Genomic DNA, 26,703 nt, shown 5'->3' with positions numbered 1-26,703 from the left:
TGTCAACATGTATGTGGCTCATGTAGGTTACTATGGTAACCAACAGCACAGAGTCACACTATCACAAGGGTGTGACTCTTTTCTGTTTAGAACAAAGTTACCCAAAAACGTTAAGGACAGAGGTAGGCACAATCTGATGAGCACGTTTAGTGTCTCATTCTGGGTGAAGTTATACTTGTCACAATGTTACATAATCGGTGTTATTTATATTCAGTGATTGAATGGATATCTTGATGCTGCATATAATGTGGTGTATAATGTATCGGAAAGGCTATCCTCCAAGGAGAATACACTGTTCTCAAGGTACACTTTTATTTCCACTAAAAACGAGTTGACATCTTAAAAGCCCCTTCTAGATGATGCGATGCAATTTAGAGCACAGAAAGAGGGTTGTTTCCAGGAAGTCTGTCTCTTTACTGCAGACACACCATGAATCACTTCAGCCATCCATTAAGGAAATTAAACCAGGTCCTTCAGCCAGAAACCAATGACAGACACACAGGGGTGACACACAATCAATGGTCTGGTAATACTACCTTGTGACATTCATTAGACTGTGTAGCCATCATACAGTATATTGGCTGGCTCATGACGAGGTACAGTACAGTTAACCTTCATGTCACATCGACATGTCACCACCACCACTATCCATATACCACCTACAGCTTCAATATCGCTTCCTTCATTTCACACTAGACACACAACAGACTCAATCATGGCATTTGAATCCTGTGATTTCAACTTACCCCTGATCCTAACTAGTGAAAAACAACCTGATTCAAAACCAGAGAAGGAGGTGAGAAGAGAGAGAGAGAAAGGTAAATCACTGCAAACCCAAACATACTGCTCTTAGTCTTACCCTTTGTTTAAGACCCCTGAAAGATGCTATCCTGGGTTTGACCGTTCTCATTTCAGACAGACAGAAAGCTATGGGGTCACTGGCAAATTTAGGAAACAGCCAGGTCGGGGTGGTGGTGGGGGGGACAACAACAAAAAAAGGGTTGATCAACCTCCCAACTTTGAAAACTTGAGCATATTGTAACGATTGAACAGAAACTCATGGTGTTGTTTCTATATAAAAGTGATAAACAAGTGGTTATCCAACGTATTATCCCACAAAACAAATCTCAGCAGGAGAAACTCCAGTTAAGCAAGATGACATTTGAGAGAACCTCAGGTGAGACAAGAATGGACATGACAAAACAAGAGCAGGCAAATCAAAGCCAATATGAGCAGCAACACCTCTTTCAACGGACTAGACCAGTCATTTGAAAATGGTGAGCTACTCTAACACAAACCCCCAAAAAGTTATAGATTAACAGACAGACAATTTGGCCTTTGGTAGGTCAAAGTGTAGTGACTGATGTTATAGAGTAGAAAATGTTAGATCTAGGTGACGGTTACAAAACCCAGCTACCGTAAGTCAACAGAAAGGATGTTAGACGACGGTTGTATAAACCTACCAGTGCACTCTGTTATGATAGAAAAACATAGAAAGATAAATACAAGTCATTTAACGCTGAAACAATGAGAGTATGTGTTACTATTAAGTGATGACGGATCTCTCACCTTGGGCTTTTTCCCAAAGAGCCACAGTTTGTTCTTGGCTGTTTTGCTGATGGAGTGTTTGGGGTCTGGCTTGACCCCCCCCTCGTTCTTGGGGGTGCTGATGGTGTTGTCTGAGCCCGTCCGGGAGAGGTTCTGACTGTAGTCCTCAAACGGGTAGTCCCCCGGAGGCTCAAAGCCTGACTTAAAAGACTCCACTACAATCGCTGAGTCCTGTAAAAGAGAGAGCGAGAGAGCGAGCGAGCGAGAGAATGATAGTGAACATTAAACATTACCAACTGACATTTCTTAAAAATGATGTTTTCTGGGACATCATGACAGCAGTGTACTCCACAGCCCAGCCCCTGGTAGAAACCACACGTTGAGTGCATAAATAAGAATCAAATGAAAACATGTCACACAGAGTGGGGAGCAGCTCCGCTCAGCTGCCTCCAGCAGCAACAGCCTGTAGGCCTGTGGGTGGGGAGGAGAGAGGAGACTGTCTGCCAGTACCAGTCATGCCACACAAACACTGGTGGAGGCTGAGGCCAGAGGCTGGCTTTAATAGAGCCCAGGGAGCAATTGAGGCCAGAGGCTGGCTTTAATAGAGCCCAGGGAGCAATTGCCTCACCGCTGGCCTGGCTGCTGGGTGGATGACTAACTACTGGTCCTGGGCCTGCTCCACCCATGCCACGTGCTGCCTCCGCTCCGTGCACTGTGGTAAAGGATAGTCTTGTGTACACCCTACCTCAAACTATAGGGCACAATGCTATATAATGCAGGTGTACCATCCTCCAGACCCACCTTGCGTTGGTCCACAGCCTTGGCAGCAGTCACCATACCCTCCAGACACTTGGAGATAATGGGGATGACTCTGCGCTCCACGTCGGCAAAGCTCCGGTATGTCTCTCCCAGCTTCACTGTCCGCCTCTCATCCATGTCCTGCAGGTTCTGGAGAGGTCGGAAAACACACAATGACCTCTGACCTTCTGATTTCCTGTTAGGCAATCACAGCTCAGATTTCCATCTGTCAGGCCAATAGGGGACAAGAGAGAAGTTGAAGCCTGGAGGAAAATGGCTGGCTGTGGCTTACCTTGAATATCTGTGGAATGGCCACGTTGAAATGTTTCCACTGTTCCCCGTTAAAGTTCTGCAGCTGAGCAGCGTACTCGTTCTTACTCTCGTCTGCTGAGTGTGTGCGCAGGTACAACTGGGACTTTGCCTGCAGTGGATAAGAGGGAGAATTCAGGACCACTCAATATAGACAGCAAATGAAAACCTATGAGGTGTATTGGTGTAGGTAGTGTACACGTCATGTCTCAAGCCAGGTCTCACCTTTTCTACCTCTGACTTGGTGGCGTTGATGTCGTTGTCTAACCGGTCATAGTTGATCTGTGATTTCTCTGCCTCCTTGCACTCCCGCTCAAACTTCTTCTTGCTCTAAGAAAGTCAAATGGGAGATTGAGATTACTAATCAAGACCTGTTGACCTCTTCTCAAAACCGAGAGTCAATCCTGCAACCCTGTCCCATTTCTACAGGCCATAGATGGGAGAGCAAAACACTTATCTTGCCAGGGTATTAGCAAGATAACTTTGTAAGGATAGAATGAGAGCGAGAGATCCATGCTGTGAACCCCTTAGATAGCAGTGGTTAACAGGCAGCAGTGATAACTAAAAAACTAAAAATAAATATATCCTTTCTTCCTGCCAGAACATCTGTGTTGCATTACGTGACAAAGAGGAATACCTAAGGCATTACAACACTGCCATTCTCAATCTGAGACTCAGCTGTAGCTGGCTGCAATTATACAAGCCCTAAAAGCTGCAAAAATGATCGAGCCTCGGAGACTGACACACAGGCTGACTGAAAAGGCCTGAAATGCAGGAATGCTCCTCTCATCAGTGTGTGTGTGTCCACTTGCTTTTTTAATGCATGCATCTTCCTGTGTGTGTGTATGCACTATTTGAAATATGTGTGAGTGTGTGTGCGCTGTGTTGGTAAGTGGAGATCCTCTAGGCCCTGTCTTGCATGCAGCCCAGCAGGACTAGGCGTCTGGCAGTCGGCAGAGGGGAGCAGGTCCCTGCTGGAGGTGTCACACCCTCCTATCCCTGTCCCCTTTGTGCCACCGTGGCCCTCCCTCTATCCCTCCCTTCTCTCACATTGTCCATCTGTTTCCAACACTGGTCCAGATACTGCTGGGCCTTCCTGCCCTCCTGGAGGTGCTGTGGAGTCAAACAAACAACTCAACACAGGAGGATCTCAATAAACACATTTATAATGCACTCACTACAGCATAAACAAAAGAACCAAACTGTACATAATGAAGGCCTGTTCTACCAGGGAGTAGTGTACCACTACTAGTAAAGCCACTCACCTGTTTCCTCTCTGACTTGAGGTCCTGTGAATACCTCATCAGCTCTCCGTACACCTTGTGTCCCATCTCCTCGGCCACCACCTCCCTCTGCCCCGCGTAGTCATTCAGCTCGTTCAGGATGGAGTAGAACGACACGCACGACGAGAACCTGAACACAAGGGACAGGTCAGGGTACTCAACACTTAATCTAAGCATGTATACTGGCCTAGGCCCTAGGGTACAGAAAACCAGGGTATTAGCAAGATAACTTTGTAAAGATAGAATGAGAGAGAGAGATCCATGCTGTGAACCCTTTAGATAGCAGTGGTTAAGTCCACATCTACAATATGGTACTAGTCTGGATTTAGGCTCTGAGTGTACCACACAGACCGAGGAGGACGCCTAGTGGGAGCTGGAAATCCAATAACACTGGCCTCTGTGTTGAGATTGACAACAAGCCCACCTCCGCCTTAGAGACGTTACCATCTCGCTTTATTAGAATTCTCCCAAACCTCCATCCCCCACACACATCCACTGAGGGAGGACCACAGGAGGGACCGCGACATATGTTATGTATCCCTTAGAGGGCCCCAGGAGCCCCACTCCCTCCCTCCAACCATCCTCTCCCTGTCCTGTTATAGCACCAGTGTTAGGAGTTAGGACACAGAGCCAAATGATGCAGGGATAATGTAATTCATTAGGGGAATGGTTTCAGAGAATTCAGAGGGTGTTGTCCCAACAAATGGCCAGTCCTAAATATGTCCACTGTAAATATCAGTGCTGTGAGGCTGAGCCTAAATGCAGCTCTCGGTCTCTCAATTCAATTCAAGGGCTTTATTGGCATGGGAAACATATGTTAACATATGTTAAGTACAAAAGGGAAAATAAATAAACATAGGATGTATTTACAATGGTGTTCTTCACTGGTTGCCCTTTTCTTGCGGTAACAGGTCACACATCTTGCTGCTGTGATGGCACACAGGTGGTATTTCACCCAACAGATATAGGAGTTTATCAAAATAGTTTTTTCTTTTCAAATTATTTGTGGATCTGTGTAATCCGAGGGAAATATGCGTCTCTAATATGGTCATGCATTTGGCAGGAGGTTAGGAAGTGTAGCTCAGTTTCGACCTCATTTTGTGGGCATTGTGCAAGTAGCCGGTCTTCTCTTGAGAGCCAGGTCTGCCTACAGCGGCCTCTCTCAATAGCAAGGCTATGCTCACCGAGTCTGTACATAGTCCAAGTTTTCCTTACGTTTGGGTCAGTCATAGTGGTCAGGTATTCTGCCACTGTGCACTCTCTGTTTAGGGCCAAATAGCATTCTAGTTTGCTCAGTTTTTTGTCAATTCTTTCCAATATGTCAAGTAATTATCTCTTTGTTTTCTCATGATTTGGTTGGGTCTAATTATGTTACTGTCCTGTGGCGTGTATTTGCGTTTGTGAACAGAGCACCAGGACCAGCTTGCTTAGGGGGCTCTTCTCCGGGTTCATTTTCTCTGTAGGTGATGGCTTTGTTATGGACTCGCTTCCTTTTAGGAGGTTGTAGAATTTAACAGCTCTTTTCTGGATTTTGATAATTAGCGGGTATCGGCCTAATTCTGCTCTGCATGCATTATTTGGTGTTTTATGTTGTACACAGAGGATATTTTTGCAGAATTTTGCATGCAGTCTCAATTGTATTTTTAGCCAGATGCTAATTGGTATGTCTCATGTTATGTTCCTTTTGATGGCATAGAAGGCCCTTCTTGCTTTGTCTCTCAGCTTGTTCACAGCTTTGTGGAAGTTACCTGTGGCGCTGATGTTTAGGCCGAGGTATGTATAGTTTGTGTGCTCTAGGGCAACAGTGCCTAGATATCATTTGTATTCGTGGTCCTGGCAACTGGACCTTTTTTGGAACACCATTATTTTTGTCTTACTGAGATTCACTGTCAGGGCCCAGGTCTGACAAAATCTGTGCGGAAGATCTAGGTGCTTCTGTAGGCCCTACTTGGTTGGGGACAGAAGCACCAGATCATCAGCAAACAGTAGACATTTGACTTCAGACTCTTGTAGGATGAGGCCAGGTGCTGCAGACTGTTCTAGTGCCCTCGCCAATTCGTTGGTATATATGTTGAAGAGGGTTTGGGCTTAAGCTGCGTCCCTGTCTCACCCCCCCGGCCCTGTGGAAAGAAATGTGTTTTTTGCTCATTTTGACCTCACACTTGTTGTTTGTGTACATGGATTTCATAATGTCGTATGTTTTTCCCCCAACACCACTTTCCATCAATTTGTATAGCAGACCCTCATGCCAAATTGAGTCGAAAGCCTTTTTGAAATCAACAAAGCATGAGAAGACTTTGCCTTTGTTTTGATTTGCTTGTTTGTCAATTAGGGTGTGCAGGGTGAATACGTGGTCTGTCGTACGGTAATTTTGTAAAAAGCCAATTTGATATTTGCTCAGTACATTGTTTTCGCTGAGGAAACGTACGAGTCCGCTGTTAATGAAAATGCGGAGTATTTTCCCAAGGTTGCTGTTGACGCATAGCCCCCCAGTAGATATTGGGGTCAAATTTGTCAACCCTTTTGTGGATTGGGGTGATCAGTCCTTGGTTCCAAATATTGGGGAAGATGCCAGAGCTGAGGATGATGTTAAACTCTGAGTATAACCAAATTGGAATTTGTGGTCTGTATATTTTATCATTTCATTTAGGATACCATCAACTCCACAGGCCTTTTTGGGTTGGAGGGTTTGTATTTTGTCCTGTAGTTTATTCAATGCAATTGGAGAATCCAATGGGTTCTGGTAGTCTTTAATAGTTGATTCTAAGATTTGTATTTGATCATGTATATGTTTTTGCTGTTTGTTCTTTGTTATAGAGCTAAACATATTGGAGAAGTGGTTTGTGCATACATCTCTGTTTTGAATAGATATCTCGAAACAAACAACACAGAGTTTTCCCAGAAGTGGTTAGATTCTATGGATTCTTATTACATTGAGCTGATTTCTGACGCGCTCTCTCTTCTTTTTCCATAGTGTATTTCTGCATTGTTTTAGTGATTCACCATAGTGAAGGCGTCGGCTTAGGTTCTGGGTCTCTATGTTTCTGGTTGGATAGGTTTCTCAATTTCTTTCTGCATTCTTCATCAAATCATTGGTCGTGGTTGTCAATTTTCTTAGGTTGTCTGCTTGAAATTTGATAGGGAAGCCGAGAGGTCACATATACCGTTTAGGTTTTCTACCGTCAAGTTTACACCTTCACTATTACAGTGAAACCTTTTGTCCAGGATATTGTCTAGAAGGGATTGAATGTTGTTGCCCAATTGTTTTTTTGGTAGATTTCCACACTATTTTTTAACATTATTAAATTCCTTTGGCTTTGATGCCTCATGAATGTGCATTGCTCTGTTCAAGTAGAGTGTGATTTTGCTGTGATATGATAGGGGTCAGTGGACTGACTGAACGCTCTAAGAGACTCTGGGTTGAGGTCAATGATGAAGTAGTCTACAATACTACTGCTAAGTGATGAGCTATAGGTGTACCTTAAAGCCTTGACTACGTACATACCCAGCGTCTGACAGAGCTCTCTCTCTGTGCGTCTCTCTCCCCCTCTCCTTTGAGAGAGCATTAGCAGCCAATAATGTGCATTAGCAGCCAATAATGTCACCGTGGAGTGGCCAAGCACTGTGACCGTACGTCAGAGCCAGATATCCTACACAGCTGTAGGACTCCCTAACTCGATTCTATGGAAGCAATTAAACGTTTAAAAGTGCTGGGTTGCCATAGCAGCCCGTGTTTGTTGGTGACAGGGCTAGTGGGAAGGCCCTGTGTGTGTGGTGTAAAGCTGATACCACTCACAGGTTAACTATTTCATGAAACTGGGTCTACTCTACTCACCTAGGTTCATCGTCTTTGGAGCGTTTGGGACAGTACTTCTTCACCAGGTTCCTGTGAGGTGAGAGGAGACAGACGTTCAGAGACAGAGATTAGATAGCTCAGTTCATTTCCGTCAGTCAGATTCTCCACTGAGACAGAGAAACTAGATAAAGTAGGTCAGACACACACAGCTAAACTGGCACAGTGTGATATTCCTGCACACACAGGAGGAGCAACACAAAGAAATGGTTGTCTTTGATAAAGTAGTCCCTCTGGAGAGATGCTCCTGTAGTAGTGTTATGCTGTGGTGCTCTTCAGGCATGCAGTACATGCAACGCTCTGGCTCCAATCGCTCGTCAGGGATGAATGGAGGAGGAATCCAGAGAGGTTTTCAGACCCGTCTGTCCCCCTCCCCCGTCTCCACTGAACCCAGCACTCTGTTTCCCCTGTCCTGGGGAGCAGGGGACCAGGGGAGTAGCTCCCTACACACAGACTGAGAAAACATCAGCCTGGTCTGGTGCCTTTCCATGAATTACACACAACAACACAGTCGCTAGTAAAAGTCTACACACCCCTTGCACATTTTGCAAGTCAAAAACATGATTTTCCTATGTTTTACATATATTTCCACACTGAGGTTGGAATAATACTGTGACGTTTCTGATACTGCCCTTTTAGTGTAAGAGCAGTTTGAGAAGACCACCTGAAATGTCAGCCTGTTTTGGTGGATGGAGTTTTGGCCTTCCATGGTGACATCACCATGCAGTAAATTAACAAATCAATAAGAAAGAGATCCAAATCTCTCTGCCAATAAAAGCTAATTTTCTGTTTTCCCCTCCCCACTCAGAACACTCCCAGACAGTCTTGCTTGAAAAAGTGCTGTTTGTTTTTGATAATTTTAATTCAAATTAATCACAGAGAGGTACTTAATTGTTCCCCAGAAATGATTTGATATTGAGATAAAAACATCTGCATTGGACCTTCAAAATTAAATCCAAAAAGGAATAAATTAGATTATTTTTCCTACCGATCTACACAATCTACTCCCCATTTTCAAAGTGGAAGAAAAGTTATAGAAAATGTTGCAAATTAATACAAAATAAAAAAATAAAAATGTCTTCATTGTGTATCTGTCTTCACACCCCAGAGTTAAAACTTGGTGGGAGCACCTTTGGCAGCCATTACAGCTGTGAATTATTTTTAATAAGATGAACAACATTTACCAAAAAATATAAATAATTCACATTTTGTATTTCATTTTAAAAGGCAGCAAAATGTGAAGACTGTGCAAGAGCTGTGTAGACTTTCACTAGGCACTGTACCTGAACAGAGAAATTCCACAACAGAAATGGAGATAACAAGTAGAAAAGAGTCGTTCCACCCACCGTGTGTAGCCTATCAGCGTGTAATGCACATGTTTAAAGAATGCATAAGGGAGAAATCAGGAGCTCCTCGTTCTCAGCCCATAATTCATAGCTGGTTAAATTATTCACTGGGTTACATGTGCTTCGTGAGCAAACCTCTCGTTAGGAGCCGTGACTAAACATCCCCAGTTTAATAGGTTAGTCGTCATTCACACACACGAAAAACATCTTCCGTCGAACATCTTCCAAAACAATATGATTTCAAGTCAAAATAACCTGAACCAAACCTCTTAAAACAGCACCCTAGGGGATTTCCTTCTTCAAAAAAAATTCGCCGCAACAGGGATCTAGTTTCTGCTGGTCTGGGGGTCCTGGTGCTTGTCTTACTGAGCGATGTGGGGGGGTGGGGGGGTTAAAGAGGCCACAGCTGGAGCCCCTCTACATTACCGTCCCACAGGCCAGGCAGCAGTGATGACATAGCTTCAGGGGGACGAGGAGGAACACACCAACACACAGCCAGATGGTGTAGCACGGATGCTGGGAAATACTAGGAATAGTATTCAATTCCCTTGTGCAGTGACAGCACATTGGGACAGCACATTGGGACAGCACACTGCTGATATGTTGTTTCTAAACCTTACTAACAGAGATACTCACGGCAGGATGCCTTTTATGTGGGATAGAATGTTAGCGCTTATGGCATCTGATATGGGATGTGGTACCAGTTACTCACAAGTACAAAATACATTAAACTAAATGTGTTAGCGTTGACACCTTTTTTCTAAATGGCTTTTCTTTGGGAAAACAAACCAGCCTAATAAAAGTGACCACGTGAGAAGGAAGGAGACAGAGTCATACTCTCTCAGTCGTGGTAGTAGCTCAGAGGGGACGATTAAGCAGGAAACGGAGGCATGAAGTTTAACCCCAGCATGCCATGGTGACATCATGAGCCGTGTGTGTGTGGGCAGGTTCAGTGAGTGGTCACCTATGGTTTACTGACCAGAGCCCACATCTGCCTATTCCCAGCTTAAATTTTGTTAAAACAGTGGTCTCACTCTGATCCAAGAACTGGTCGAATCGTCGTCGTTTTAGAAGTCCTTGTTAGGGGTTTTGCTCATTTGTAGATTTGCTCCAAAAGATAACACATGGATGTCAGGCAGGATACAGAGTTGAGTAATCCAATTGCATATAGATCTGTAGACCTACTCCTCTACTGTCTAGAGACTGTCCAGGAGCCACCTCCTAGAAATCCATTTGTTCTGTGGCTAATCCTGTTATATTGATTTGTGGCCTACCAAAATCAATTCATGGCAGCACAACCATGTCTGATTGGGTGAGTTGCCCCTATTGTTCAGACAGAGTGGTCGTACTGATGTTCTCTGATATTCATTAAAACAGATCCAATCACATCATTTCATAATGAATCCTAATGATGTTTCATTATCTTTGATATAACATGATGAAGGTTAATATACAGAACTACTAATGTCTAATATGCATGTATAACACAGAATAGGCGTACTCGTCAATTCATTATTCAGTGTACGCAAAACACCTCAAAACAGTTCCATGGAATTGACAGATTAAAACCAGTGGGCCAGGGAGTTTGAGTAGGGTTTTACCTCAACTGTTTTGCATATGTCTGTTCGATCTCCAGCCTTTCCTTGACAAACTTTGAATACCTCTCTAGGAAGTCGATCCCCCATTGAGTATGCTTGTCAAGGTTTTCAAACTGGTCCTGAGAGAGAGAGAGAGAGAGAGAGAGAGAGAGAGAGAGAGAGAGATGGAGAGAAGAGGGAGAAGAGGGAGAGGGTGGTTAGGGTTGGAGGGAGACTGACCGACCGTGTGAGCTCTTAGTGACATGCACATGACGGACTGAATGAAATGATCCATGAATGAGAACCAGTCATATTACATGGAATAACAGACATATGTTGAGTCACTACTTTATTGCTGAGTGCCAGGCTGTATTTCATCAACTGAAAGGAAAGCAGTGCAGACACAGTGCAGACACAGTGCAGACACAGTGCAGACACAGTGCAGACACAGTGCAGACAGTCCCATACTTCTACCAATGAGAATTGTAGTTAAGGTGTTTCATAGCAGAACCAGCTACACCTCGTCTCTAGATATGGGGGGTGATATTACATATCGGGATATTATTTTGGACGATATATCGTATCGTTATGACAATGTCGCAATATTATTTGTGTGCTGTACATGCAACAAATGGCTGTACATGCAACAAAACACCAGTATTTTTCCTTCATAGCTTAGAAGCTTTGGAACATCGAATATATATATATATATATATATATATATATATATATATATATATATATATATATATATATATATATATATATATATATATATATATATATATATATATATATATATATATATATAAATATATAAATAGGTACCAAAGTATTGTGATAACATCGTATCGTCAGGTCCCTGGCAATTCCTGCCCTACTTGTCTATGGCGTAAAGGCAGAACAGGCCTTACTGTATATTTTGGATGGATGATAGCCTGATTTAAATATCCAGAGAAGGTCAATGTTGTATCTTTCCAAGAGATCCCTTTTAACAGTGCTGGGCTGAGAGGGAAATGTTTAAAACACACAAGAGTCAATACAGCTGACAGCACATACTTTCAGCTGCCTGTCCTCATGTTACCCTCTTCCTCTTTTCACTGTTAGCCTATGCAGTAGGCACTGTGCCCATTCTGCACAGCCACACATAGCGGAGGAGATCCCCATTAATTGAAGGCCTACTTGGAACAAGTCAACATCTAACCTACATGATATCAGTAGCCAGTCTGAGCCTATAGAGGAGGCTTAGAGGATGGATTAAAAATGGTGTGATCTCATTTATGACCCTCGACATTCCTGTTCCCTATTCTGACTGATACGGACTCAATTTCATTCACCCCACTGGTCTTCTCCCCTACTGTGTTGGGTTAGTCCCTCTCCTCTCCGCGTTGATGTCTGAGCTGCTGCTGACCGACAGAGACAGGACAGTGATGATTAGACCATTCTGTGCCACTGGACTCTCTCCCTCTGAAGCCAGCTTGGCTCTACGACAGTCTGGCACAGCTGGCACCACCAGCCAGAGAGACTAGCATACATTTCCCCTACTTCAGCCCTGACGTTCAGGCCAAAAGGCCAAGCGTCAGATTAAGCCCAACTAAGGTGAAGAGAAACAGATTCTACAGTCCAGCTAAGTCTAGGAGGGAACAGTGGAGCTGGGCTACACCAAAGTCAGTCAGACTCAGCTGATTTCACCTAAGGGGGAGTTGCTCAGAGGTCACGCTTACCTTCCTACTTCAGAGACTGTCTGCAGGCTCAAAATAGATAGAGAAACTGTCAGGATCATCACCACCACAGAACTACACACAGTCCAGCCCTGAGCCGGATGAGGTCAGTCACTCTCTCATGCTGTGTTCTGGGATACAGAGGGAAAGAGAGAGGGGGGATGATGGAGAGAGAAAGAGGGATGGATTCCAGTTCCACCCTGTCTGCTCCTCTCCCCCTGTCTGAGCTGTACTGGAGGAGAGGGAGAAAGGGAGAGAGAAGGTGAAAAGTAGAGCGAGAGGAGAAGTCTCTCTTCTCTCCCATGGCTTGTGCCCTGCCTGGGAGCGAGGCAGTGTTTAGGCTTGGCTTAGGACGTAGACAGACCCAGAGGGACTGACTGGTGGACTCCAGCCAACACACTCCTCTGCGAGAGAACAATACCCAGGCCGTCCTCATGGACTCCTCACTGGCGCTTCACACAGACTCAGTGCATACGCATACAGGGAGGGAGGGAGGAGAGAGAAAGAGAGCGAGCTAGTCAATTCCACAGGTCTGTTATACCATACATGAAACCCATTCTCAGAAAATGTGCGCACAGATCATGGGCTAATACTAAAATAAGATCAACAACGGATACTGAATCGACAACCTTACAGAAGTACATCCCTGCGATTAGGCAAAGCATGCCAAATGAGATACGCAACGCAAGAGAGCACATATACACAACGGTTTTACACCAAGACACAGAGAGAGCGAGTGATAGAGAGAGGAGCCTCGACTGTGACCAGGTCTGCCTGAGCCCTTGCTGCTAGTCTGATTAAAGCTCTGTCTGTCTCATAGCTTAGTGGACTCAGCCGTCTGCATGGAAATAATTTCTCCTCCAATAAAATGGCTTCCTTGTGGAATGACTCAGCAGCTTCTGCATTTCCATTACCATTGCAGGCCACTCCAGCGTCAATGTTCAGCACATGTCAGGGTCCCACACTCATGAAAGTCTAGCGGGGGTGGAGAACAGAGAGAAAGGAGAGAAGAGAGAGGGAGAGCCCTTATGCCTCCAATAAAGATAAAAACCAATGCTTCTCACTTCTGCTTTACGGTCCGTCTTTGGTCTTCCCACACAGTAAACCAACGGAGCACTCCTTCAGCTGAGGTAATGATTGTTGACATGTAAACGGCAGTGACTAGGAATAAAGCCGGGTCAGGCGGGGTGTCCTTTCTTCCATCACCGTCAGCACGAAAACCAACTGGTCCTCGCCCTCTGATTCCATCCTAACCCAAACGGATGGTTTAGATCTTTCTTTTGAATTATTATGAACCCATCCCTCCAAATGTAAATAAATACTGAAGAACTCATAAAACACCCACCCGTCTAAAAATAAAAAAAATGTAATCAGACAGACATCACATGGTTTGTGCCAAGACAGCAACATGAGAGGCAAGGTATTTACAGTGTGAAGGGGAGGAAAACCACAACACCTCAATGGACTGAGCGCAGCAACCCACAGTGACTACTATGATGATGACGGGTAACAACCTTGCAATAGCACTGAATCAGACCCAGGGAGGAGGGGGGCTTGTGGTGAAAAAGGAAGAATTGGGTCCATAAAATGAAAAGATGTTGTTATAGCAGGGTCTGTTTCACATTGCAAACTCCAAGTACGACTCCCCGTGAATTTAACTTCAGTCCTTGGTGCCGTTTCCCTTCCGAGACTAGCCATGACCACGACTTTGATGTTTGTACTAACACTGGCTCATTCTCACATGGGTCTCCTTGCGGAGCTGCATGAGGAGGCCTAATGGGTGTTTTCAATAACACAAGGCCGTTTCAGCTCATCAGTGGGCCTGGGAGTGGAGCCTCCTATCCTCAGAGGACAGCCTGCGATTTCATTATGCGCTCGCTGTTTAATCTCAAAGTGATAGCGTTCTCTTGGCCATGAACTGCTATATATTGTTGTTCCTCACTTTTGAGTGTTGTGATGATACAGGTTACGGTTGCCATCGAAGTGCAGAATACTATTACTGATTAACTCAACTACCAACTGCATAGCTGACAGATGGTGCTTGACAGGAGGAATTGTGCAGAACAGAGATATTGAGGCACTAGTAGGGCTCTAATCAGAGGTGAGTGGCTCTATAACCATGCAAAGCTCTGCGTGACGATGAGGGTACAACAAAAGATCTGTGTTATGTTTACACAGCAACAACCGCCTCCTACAGTCTACAACCCAAAGTAGGCCTAGACATCCAATCTCTGGGATATGGATGATAGGATTTGGAGCATCAAGGGTGGGCATCAGTTTCTTTCATTCCACTGCCGAGGATGTGTACAACACCCCCATGCCCCAGCATGTTTCCTTGTGGACATGTGCGATGCAGGAGCAGATGTTCCAGTCTGTATCGGTGTCTCTCTGTCCCGTCTGCCTTACGTCAGCTTTCCTCCATCGCTCAATACTCATGAATAAGTAACTCCATGAGCTCCTCATCCCAGCCTCGGCCTGCTCCTCCTCTCTGGCTCGCCACAGCCATGACAGACGGCACAGCATACAGTAGCACACAGTACAATACAGCACAAAGATTCACAGTGCAGCGCAATACTGGCCAGTTATAAGGGCTCAGAGCTCACCTTTCAGTAACCAGACCTTCACACAGCAGTCTGTCATAACTGGGATCTCTCTATGGAAAAGCCTGAGGAGGAACAGTAGTATGGAGGCCAGAGTAGAGCCCAACAGACCGTTGGATGTGCCTGGAAGTGACTTCAAGCCAAGTCTCTCACTCTCAGCAGCTGGACTGACTGACAGGGGAATAGCCTATGTATTTTGGAAGAGGGGGAAAACTTCTTTATGGCTAGAGATTTGGGTAGAGATTCCCAAGAGGCCAGTTCAGCAGATCAGGTTTCTCTTTTGAGTGTTTCTCCATTTCATTCTCCAAGGTTTCTCTTTCCACTGTCTGTGGATGATGTCAGACACACAGGGCAGTTTGACACCACGGCTATGCCTTTTAGCCTACCCAGTCTCCCTTTCACTCACTGTATACCTCAAGCAGAGTCAGTTGTTTTTGTGTAGGTCCCAAGGTTGGGTTTCAATATAATTTGTGTGACTTGGAAACGATCTTCCCATTTACATACAAAAGTATTTTTCTCTCTAGAGAAGATCCCTTGTGTCCCCAGAGTGGGAGACATTGAGCCCAGTTAGCACAGGGGCAGTGAAAGGGAAACAGAGTCTAGTTTAATTTCTCTTGTGCATAGCCTGTCTTACATTTAATTTCCTCTCATATTTAAAGATTCTCAGAAAACATTATGATTTGATGAAATTCAGTAGCCCCATAAGAACACTCCAGCAACGACTTTACTGACCATAAGAAACAATAGTCTAACTTTCTCTGAAGGATCATATACGTGGGCACCCCAAACCAGAAGCCTCAACCACAGAGGAACACAACGATATCTGGAAAGGCATCTCGCTGGGCCAGAGGAAAACATCCTTTCGAAGAATAATGTCAGGATGTGATGTCATTACTGGAACAATAACATCAGGGACTCCCAAGGTCTCTCTAGGAGCTGTATTATGGGAGTAGCTATTAGCCCCTAGCCTACATGGTGTGACACTCCTAGCACTAGAAATGCTATGTGCATACCATAAATGGAGGGGTTTCATTTGCATACACATAGCTGCAGGGACAATACCCTCATTACACCCTGGCATTCGGGGTCAGTGTCAAAAGAAGGCAGACAGTTCCTGAGAGAGCGGGGCTCGGAGTGGGGCAGGGTGGGAAATGTCACAGTGTCGAAAACACTGGCATCACTCTGGAGGGCCTCCAGGCCCTGCCTGCACTGTGTGTGGGTGAGGTGTGATGTGACTGTGTGTGCGCATGTGTAGAGTGTGTGTGAGAGTAAACATTGGCTGTAACAACACCTAGATAAGAGGAGATCTGGGTTGAAAAGAGGGAGGACCTGAAAGTATGCAGCCCCCCGTCTTTATTTCATGAATAATGCATGGTGAATACAAGACACATCAAGGCAGCTTTTGGGGGGGGGGGTTATGCAGAATAATGTAACAACTCATTTCTTCCAGTAGAACCCTGATAAAATGTGTCCATACATTTACAATGGGACTCTGGCTAAGATACTCAAACCAGCTTGTGTTATTTAGGAAAAAGAGCTTTAACCTGCATTGGCATTAAAATACTCTGGTTCTGCCACTGAGCCCCCCATCCTTTTCCAGCAGAAAAACTGTTCAAAATGTCCCTGTGAGAGGGGTAGAGTAAAACAATACATGATACACTATAAGAGCTGGCTAGCTACGAAGCTAGTTAACCACATCCTCTAAAATAACTCAGACCTGCTGTTCTAATGAAGCACCCAGGGGCACAGGGACTAGTGTTCCCCTTTGATCACCAGCCCTGCTCTACAACTCAGACAGACCCAAACCCCTGTCCTAATCCAATCTCTACCAGCAAGACCTTTTGATGTGCTGAAAAAATAGAGAAGAGAGAAAGGGAGTGGCATGGGGGTGACTAAACACGCCTTGTATTAAGTTGCCTGGCAGCCTGCAACATTTATGACTCTGGTTAGCCAATCCCTGGTTGTTCTGTGGACAGACAGGCAGGAAAAGTCACAGTAGTCCTGGAGGCTGACCGTGTAGAGTGAAGACAGACAGGCAGAGGCTGCAGCACCATGGAGCTGGTAATCCCATTCCCATGCAGAGAAGGGAACTGACTGGATCACATGGGCTGTACACAGTAGGGGGTGAGGGAGGGAAACGGTGTCAATTAAAGCTCACACTTTCAAATGGTTATAGATTTTGGAAATGAAAATCAGGGTATTTTTTGGTAGTGTGGGGGGCATGGAACTATATTTAAACTACCACCCCCCCCCCCCCCCGATATTGTCCTTTCAAATACTTGTATTAATTATAATGCATACATGGATTTCCCATCTAGTAATTTTTGAACAATGCAAGTTTAGGTTATTGTAATGGGTATGGTTTTTCATACGGTGGTTACAATCCATCACTGATCAGACACTCAAAAAGGTCTACAGCTTAAACAAGTTTAATACAGGGTGAAAACATTTTTACATGCAAATCAAATTCGAAACAACTTTTAATAACTAAAATAAGCAGCCTTAAATTTAACTTCTGTTGCTTATTTCTTTGAGGGCCGGTCGGAAACGGTCCATGGAAATCAGGGACTGTCCCGTCACCTTAGAATAGAGACGTCATGTCTACAGTGAGGGAAAAAAGTATTTGATCCCCTGCTGATTTTGTATGTTTGCCCACTGACAAAGAAATGATCAGTCTAAGTTTAATGGTAGGTTTATTTGAACAGTGAGAGACAGAATAACTAACAAAAAAATCCATAAAAACACGTCAAAAATGTTATAAAATGATTTGCATTTCTTGTAGTTGGCCACCAGGTTTGCACACATCTCAGGGGGGATTTTGTCCCACTCCTCTTTGCAGATGTTCTCCAAGTCATTAAGGTTGAGGCTGACATTTGGCAACTCGAACCTTCAGCTCCCTGCACAGATTTAAGGTCTGGAGACTGGCTAGGCCACTCCAGGACCTTAATGTGCTTCTTCTTGAGCCACTCCTTTGTTGCCTTGGCCGTGTGTTTTGGGTCATTGTCATGCTGGAATACCCATCCACGACCCATGTTCAATGCCCTGGCTGAGGGAAGGAGGTTCTCACCCAAGATTTGACGGTACATGGTCCTGTCCATCGTCCCTTTGATGCGGTGAAGTTGTCCTGTCCACTTAGCAGAAAAACACCCCCAAAGCATAATGTTTCCACCTCCATGTTTGACGGTGGGGATGGTGTTCTTGGGGTCATAGGCAGCATTCCTCCTCCTCCAAACACGGCAAGTTGAGTTGATGCCAAAGATCTCCATTTTGGTCTCATCTGACCACAACACTTCCACCAGTTGTCGTCTGAATCATTCAGATGTTCATTGGAAAACTTCAGACGGACACGTATATGTGCTTTCTTGAGCAGGGGGACCTTGCGGGCGCTGCAGGATTTCAGTCCTTCACGGCGTAGTGTGTTACCTATTGTTTTCCTGGCGACTATGGTCCCAGCTGCCTTGAGATCATTGACAAGATCCTCCCGTGTAGTTCTGGGCTGATTCCTCACCGTTCTCATGATCATTGCAACTCCACGAGGTGAGATCTTGCATGGAGCCCCAGGCCGAAGGAGATTGACAGTTCTTTTGTGTTTCTTCCATTTGCGAATAATCGCACCAAATGTTGTCACCTTCTCACCAAGCTGCTTGGCGATGGTCTTGTAGCCCATTCCAGCCTTGTGTAGGTCTACAATCTTGTCCCTGACATCCTTGGAGAGCTCTTTGTTCTTGGCCATGGTGGAGAGTTTGGAATCTAATTGATTGATTGCTTCTGTGGACAGGTGTCTTTTATACAGGTAACAAGCTGAGATTAGGAGCACTCCCTTTAAGAGTGTGCTCCTAATCTTAGCTCGTTAAAAGACACCTGGGAGCCAGAAATCTTTCTGATCGAGAGGGGGTCAAATACTTATTTCCTTCATTAAAATACAAATCAATTTATAACATTTCTGATATGCATTTTTCTGGATTCTTTTGTTGTTATTCTGTCTCTCACTGTTCAAATAAACCTACCATTAAAAGTATAGACAGACATTTCTTTGTCAGTGGGCAAACGTACAAAATCAGCAGGGGATCAAATACTTGTTTCCCTTACTGTATGTCATACTGCATTGTCTTAATGTCCTGCACTGTTGGCTCCCTGGCTTCCACCATGGCAATTCATTTTCTAAAGCGTTTTAGAAGCAGTTCCCTGTGGGCCTTGTAGCTTGGATGAGTCTGCCTTTGTGATACATGGACCATCCGGAAGGTCCTAGAGAGCAGGAGAGGACTCTGTTATTTGGATGGCGAGTCATTGGGCTGTTGATCAAACTAGACCCTGGAGATTAATGAGAATGTGATCATGCGTAGGAGGACTTGGGACAGGAAGAGGCTGTAGGGCCCAGGGACTAACGCTACACAATGACTCTATGGTCCTGGCTGGCCTGACCAGGCGTTTCCCACTGGTGCTGCAGGCAGCAGCCCCATGTACTCATCCTGGGAGGGAAGACTCCCTGTCTCCTTTATGACAGAAAGGATCACGAGTTCCAGCCGGATGGCAGTCAGGCAGTCACATCGATCACATGGAGAGTGAGAGACGGTACTTTACCCCCCTCTACTCCAGTCTCTGAGGAGGCGTCGGTCTACACCGCTGCCTGTCCGCTCTGAGTGTGTGTCTGTGCCATGATGATCTCTCATGGCCACTCCTGGGGCTGTAGCGTAGTGGAATTGATGTGGCAGACATTAGAGAAGTCTGGCCTGTCCAGGTCTGGTGGACTCTGATTTACTGCCTCTCAGGAGTCTTCAGGAGCATCAGGGTTTGCATTCAACTGCCTGAGAACTGGGCCTATTAAGCAGTTCAAGTAGTTTGAGATGTAGCGAATCGTGAGACAAGAGAAGGGAAAGGGGGATACCTAGTCAGTTGTACAACTGAATGCATTCAACTGAAAGGTGTCTTCCACATTTGAATCAGAGAGGTGTGCGGGGCTGCCTTAAAATCGACATCGGCGCCCAGAGAACAGATAAGGCCCATCGTCTGCTTTCCAGAGAATACGCCTACTGTATGTATACAATTCAGAAGCATTAGAGTTGTATGTTATTTCATAATTGCCTGGATTTTGATTAGCACTGAATAGACTTGGCTAAATGTGAGTTAATTCATGGGTCATTTGGGACAAACTGATGAGTTAAGTCTGATAGAAACACAATGGCTACTTTGTGCATGACCCTGTGTTTCTGCAACGACTTTAGTGGAATATACACAATCTGACAAGTCAGGAACATTGTGCTGCACTCCATGCCACAGAGGCTAAATGTTTAGCATGCAGAAAGACAACATTGATGGAGAGGAAGTGGCCAATGTCTTTAGTGAGACCTTGGGGGTCAGTGAAATGTGAACCAAGCCACAGCCCTTATGAGTCCTACTACCACCACGAGCTTCATGTGGGGCAAGAACAACAGCTTCTTGTCATACTAGTAGTGCCATGGCTAGTTCATATATTTTCATACCCCAGCCCAGAAACAAAAGACATACTGTGGTGAATTACCAACTTACCCTCATGAGGGGGGCCGGGGGGACATAAACTAGGCCCCTGTTTTCTCATCAGAGCACCGGCCCTTCAGCATGTGAGAGTGGTATTCATCCAGTAGCACTCTGGTCAAGCGCTAATGTGCCAGACAGATGTGCCATTAACTTTATTTGGCCAATAATTTAAGTGACCTGGCTACACACCACAATAGTTACTTCTTAGACACTAATACTAATTCCTTTAACATGACACAGAGCCCTGGAGAGACTCAGCCGGATATTACTCTATATATGGAGAGAGGAAGAACGATTTGAAACAGCTGCCAAAGTCATCAGCTAGCATATATTTCTGTGGGAAAGGGGGAGGGGTTTTACTCTCGAGCTCCATTTGTGGATTCTGTAAAAAAAAAATTGACAATAAATAAAGACAATAAATCTTTACTTTCATACAAACAATGTCTGTGTATAACATTTAGCTCAGTGATTTGTTTATTGCAAGCCACAATCATAGGGAGTGCTTCAAAAGGTTGAATACATGTTGTGAAAAGTATCTGCCTTAAAGAAATTGCCAATGAAATTGAATGATAAGAGTAAGAACTCAGTTATACATTGCCTGCCTTAAGTCAGACAAATAGGGAAAATCTAGGCTACAATTACTATTTTCAGAAAGAGAGCAAATGTTCAGATTTTAAGCAGACATCTAATTTTCCTGTTTATGTGATTCTCTCTTGCCTTGTTTGGCTGTTGGCTGTAGCGCAGCAGTCTAAGTACAGGGCTGACCCTGGCCTGCCTGACACCATCTGGGCCTGAGCTGGTGAGCTCATCGCTGCTCCTGGGCCAGGGAATGACACCCGACAGGGTGGACCCAGCACCGCAGCCAGGCTCCCTGAAGAATCCACTACAACAGCACACTACACACAAGCCCATAGGACAGGAAGGAGTGTGTACATCTACATTCAACGCACATACGTGAACACCAGCAGGCAGCCAGACAGACAAGCAGGCAGACAAGCAGGCAGACAAGCAGGCAGGCAGACAAACAAGCAGGCAGGCAGACAAGCAGGCAGACAGACAGACAAGCAGGCAGACAGACAAACTCAACAGTACTGCCCTTTCCCACCTCTAGACAGTAAAACTTCAATCTTTCAGTTGCGTGGCCTTGTGACCTCCGTGTTGTGTGCCCTGGGCATCCCATTTCCTGTTCTAATGAGCTTGGGAATGTTGTTCCCTCCTCCTCCCTCATCAGCATATTGATGGCTGGAAGCTAACTTTCACAGGACAGGACACACCACAGACAGACATCTACTTTGGGAGAAACCTGAATCAAGTCTCAGAGAGACCTCTTCATTATTTACCTTATTTCAACAGGGAAGTAATATTGAGACTAAAGTCTCTTGAAAATTTGCCATGCACAATACAAAAACATCAATAGGATAGTATAGATAAACAAATATACACAACATAGATATTAAAATACATTTTACATTTTACATTTTAGTCATTTAGCAGACGCTCTTATCCAGAGCGACTTACAGTAGTGAATGCATACATTTCATACATTTTTTTTTTTCTGTGCTGGCCCCCCGTGGGAATCGAACCCACAACCCTGGTGTTGCAAACACCATGCTCTACCAACTGAGCTACAGGGAAGGCCCTACAAAATACAAAAACAGTCAATTAAAACAAACACATTCTTCATTATAAAAATCCTCTGTCAGCTGTCTGAATTGCCCTAGGGACACCAAAGCAGCCAATCGAAACGTCTTTTGGAGTTTATTCCAAACACCAAAGGTGTCTCCAGAGTTAACCAACCCTGTGAACAGGTTTGATAACTTGTCATTTTAAATCTTAAATAGTGAAGTTAGGTAAGTTGGAAGCTTGTGGAGCAGGGCTTTGTTAAACAAAAAGAGCATCATGATGTGATCTACGTGACTTTAAAAGAAGTCCAGACAACCTTTTGGTTCAGAATACAGTGATGAGTATTAAAAGTCTCCTGTGATAAATGAAAGGTGCTATGAGAAACGGCATACAGGGGTTTAAGAGTAGAGGCACTTTGATAAATAGTATCACCATAATCCAGAACAGGTAGAAAGGTTGACTGCACAAATCAGATTCACGCTGACGAGAGGGGCGAGATCTGTTTCTATTAAATAAAAATCCTGCTTTAAACCTTAGCTCCTTAACGAGCTCATTTGGACTTTTTTAAACGTTAAATCATTAACACAGTGTTAATAACACAGTCAACCCAACTACCTGTTACCATTAGTACCAGACCACTTCAACACATAGCCAATCTTCCTGAGGCCATGTATTGTGGTTTAGTTTAGGCCGTGTTACCATGAGACAGGCTGCTGCTTACAGAGACACACAGATCATATAGCTGTGATTGAACAGAGCCTGAACAGAGCCTGAATGAATGGAGTTGTTTTTCATATCACAGATATTTCATTACTCTAGAGTTGGCCTTCTACAGAAGGCAGGAAAAACCACTTTCATAGCTATGCCACATGTCTCTATATTTAGTCCCGAAAAAAAACCTGGCCAAGTTTCAAAGCAACCCAATCTGCCTCATTGTCTGCTCTGATCCTTCTGCAAAATACACCCCAACCCTGTCACACAAGTCGAGTGGCTTTTTCTGTGGCACCCAGTCAGAAAGAGGAAGCAGGCAAGGCTGGGTGAGGGTGACCTTCAGTCACAAACCACAGCGGCCTGTGAAGTTACATAGAAGCAAAGGAGATCAGAATATCAGAGCAATATTAGCATTTTAAACACAAATGGAGGATGTTTATGCTACCGGCTCTTCCTGTAAACTAATGCAAATCGATACGGATAAACAATTTGAATACTTGATCTTGTAAGAGACAGGACTCCACGCTGACCTTTTTAAAAACATTTACAAGGAGCATGTGTGTGCCTAAGTTGACAAAATGTAGGCGCACAAAGAAATTTAGGAGGACAATTAAAAATATTTGAGGTAATAAAGCTAGAATCCTTAATTTTTCTAGACGCACTGGTGCGCCTAAATAAAAATTCCAGGTCGCACAGCTAAATAATAAGGTGCATCTGCGAGGAAGATTTTCACACTGTTAAGCCCCGAGACAGCTGGTCACAGTTTCTGTTTCTTTAAAAACTATTACAGTCAATTCAAATGATTAGCGAATTCCTTTCTTGTGCAGCAATATATGATAAGGGCTTGATGATAATGTTGTCCTGACAGTACATGTGCCATCTTGTCCCAGGTTCCTTTAAGTTAGCAGGCATCACATTAAGGCTGGCAGAAGGAGCTGTGGAGAGTGGATAGGGAGGCCACCCTGCAGAGACCCATACACTGGCACAGAACCTGGCAGAGACAGAGGGATATAAATGGGGCTGAAAGGATTTGACTGCCTACGCGATCAGAGAATCCCCCTACTACTTGAAAGGATGTGACCGTCTAGGACTTTCCTAGTCATACAGCCAAACTGTTTTGATGACACACATTATGTCCCTGACTCCCTGTTGATATGGTCAGCGCAGTGTGTGACTGTCTCAACCCATGATGCTGCAAATAGGCTATCAAAGCTTTCGTGCATCTTTGTCATTGTGTGTGTATATATAATCTTTGAACCCTGGTCTAACTACTTCTATACAGGTATATGTGGTTAGGAAAACGGGCTGAAATAGCCACTCAGTTAGAATGCTGAGGTGCAAGAGGGCAAGGCGTGGTCAGAGAGCAAACTTATGGGAGACAAAGTCCCATGCCCGAGATGGAGCCTAACACACACACACACACACACACACACACACACACACACACACACACTGCGTAGAAAGGGCACCTCCACAGCAGGCTGCTAACCTGTCAGCATTCATCTCAGTCAGCAGAGAGTCCAGCCAGCATGACAGTAGGGAATGGCGAACACCTCCAAGCCTGTCAACACCCTGGCTTGTTAGCACTGTTCTATCTAATCATTCCTAATGCCCAGACACACAGGATGAAAATAGAAAGGCCTGCCATGCCTCAAGGAAGTCAAATCCCAGGTCCAGTGTTGAGGACTTTGATGTGACAACAATGTGGGGTTGTTGAAGTGGCTGCTGTTGGGCCATGGTGACTCATGACCTTTATAATACACACATTGACTCGGAGGTGACAGATCGTAAATTACTGTTTAATATCTATACTGTTATACATCATTATATCCTCTTAGTATGAATAGCGTTAGGTTCAAGCTCTGTGTGTATGAGAAGCATCATTATTTAATGGACTGTAGTGGACTGTAGGAATGTGTACTCCCAACATCTCAAGGCCTCTCCTGGCTGATAAAAAGTCCTGTGATATGCACGGAGAAGCACAGACAAATCCTGTGTGATGGGAAAGTACATCTTTGTGGAAGGGAGTGGGTGGGAGCTCAGGGTGTAAGTGGACAGTGTATTGAATGGATGTATTCAGCTGGATCGTCGCTGAGTAAACATTTGAAACGGCACTCTGAGTTTGGGGTCTCTTTATGATAAATATGTTTATTCCATTTTGAGATATTGGCCTTCGTATCAGTATCAAAGCACAATCAAGGAACAGCTCCACTCTAACAGCCACCTTATTTCCTGCCCCTTCCAAGTACGGTAAAGTGCCCCTTGAACTGTGAACAAGACAGAGTGAACACATCCTCCTCCTCTCGCGGCCTGCTGGGTGATACACAAAGAAATGGCTGACATGACTAATGGCACACAGTGCAGTGGGCCCCAGTGAGTTCATACTACTACCACTACTAAAGCCATTGGCTGCCTTTAAGGATCCCCACCCGTAAAATAGAGGCTCCAAACATCCGCTATGAATTAAGCTCTAGCAGCAGGCCGGCTGGGTCTGGGGCAGGAACCAGTTTACTTCCTGACATCCTTTTTCACTTAAGAGAGAGGGGACAGAGCTCTATAGAGAAAAGAGAGAAAAATGGGGCTATAGAGAGAAAATGTGGCTGTAGAGAGAGAGGACAGGTCTGTGGACAGAGAAGTGAGAGATAAATGGGGAAGAGAGAGACAAAGGAGAGGAAGAGAATAGGGGACGACAGGAAGAGAGAGGGTTGGAGACAGAGAGAGAATAGGGGAAGAGAGCGGGTTGGAGAGACAGAAAGAGAGAATAGGGGAAGACAGGAAGAGAGCGGGTTGGAGAGACAGAAAGAGAGAATAGGGGAAGACAGGAAGAGAGAGGGTTGGAGAGACAGAAAGAGAGAATAGGGGAGGACAGGAAGAGAGAATAGGGGGAAGGGGGAAGAGAGAGGACACAGTCCACATGACACGGGCACTGCCATAATGTGGCACAGCAGGGCCACATCACAAGTTCACAACTGTCTAGGCTCCTTTAGTTTACTGGCCAGTTAGAACCCCCATGTGGCAGGAGCCTCAGCCTCAGCCAGGCTGTTTCCAACTCCTGTACTGAGGCAGCAGCAGCACTGACAGGCTGACCTCAACCAGAAAACCTGCCCAAGCCACAAACATGAACCACCACAGCTATTCTTATCTGGACCAAAAGGAAACTCTTCTCCCTCTGCGAGTGTATTATGACAGCACATCCATTCTCACTCAGGCTCCCTGCAGAGTGAGCAGCAGGAGAGGAGAGAATGTTGAAATGTTTTCAAAGTCAGAATGGGAATGTTTGTATGTTCTGCCATCCCAGTAAATCATCTGCTGGACGAGGAGTCCAGAGAAGTTCCTGGCCCAGCTTGTTTAGAGGCTGAGGGGGCAGCCGGGCCCGAGAGGGGGGTAAGCAAATCTGGTGGGCCCTTATATCCCTTCCTAGCTCGATCCTGAGCCTGCTGCCAAACATAATAGATGGTGTAGAAAAAACACAACTCATGTGAACGTAAGAAGTCCTCCGGTCCAGTCCAGCACAGCAGCCTGAGTCAGCTGAATGGACCGTAAACTGAAACCTTTCTCTGTGCAATCTGACAAGGTCATGTCAATGCTCTGCAGTCCTTCATATGGGACTTGAGGATTAGTTAAAGGAAAATACAAAAATAAAATAAACTTCATATTCATCATGTCCAGCATCACCCCAACATTTTTACTACAAAACATAGAAATGCACCATTTTCACATATGGTGATGTTGGGGTAGCGCTGGAGATGAACATGAAGTTGGCTTTTTTTTTTTTTTTTTAAATGTCCCTTTAAAAAGGTGAAGGCTCTGAACTGAAAAA

General features: G+C 44.9%; 1 protein-coding gene across 4 annotated transcripts in view; it reads right to left on the bottom strand.

Annotated features, from left to right (window-relative positions):
• LOC106613886 (formin-binding protein 1-like) overlaps window positions 1–26,703 on the bottom strand; it is a 43,407-nt gene that overhangs the window by 8,254 nt on the left and 8,450 nt on the right. For 2 of the 4 annotated variants that reach the window (XM_014216604.2, XM_014216607.2), the window contains exons 2-10: window positions 10,739–10,854; window positions 7,774–7,824; window positions 3,921–4,068; window positions 3,706–3,768; window positions 2,881–2,985; window positions 2,639–2,767; window positions 2,350–2,496; window positions 1,570–1,779; window positions 1,464–1,472 (exon numbers count right to left, since the gene is read on the bottom strand). In XM_014216604.2, coding sequence (XP_014072079.1) covers window positions 1,464–1,472; window positions 1,570–1,779; window positions 2,350–2,496; window positions 2,639–2,767; window positions 2,881–2,985; window positions 3,706–3,768; window positions 3,921–4,068; window positions 7,774–7,824; window positions 10,739–10,854 — 978 coding nt within the window. Of the gene's footprint in view, window positions 1–1,463; window positions 1,473–1,569; window positions 1,780–2,349; window positions 2,497–2,638; window positions 2,768–2,880; window positions 2,986–3,705; window positions 3,769–3,920; window positions 4,069–7,773; window positions 7,825–10,738; window positions 10,855–12,438; window positions 12,567–26,703 lie in introns of all 4 variants that reach the window. The other 2 variants (XM_045687570.1, XM_014216605.2) reach the window with 2 other exon arrangements.

This window comes from Salmo salar, chromosome ssa10 (genome assembly GCF_905237065.1).
Source record: "Salmo salar chromosome ssa10, Ssal_v3.1, whole genome shotgun sequence".
NCBI lineage: Eukaryota > Metazoa > Chordata > Actinopteri > Salmoniformes > Salmonidae > Salmo > Salmo salar.
This window is presented reverse-complemented; position numbering and strand designations above follow the sequence as displayed.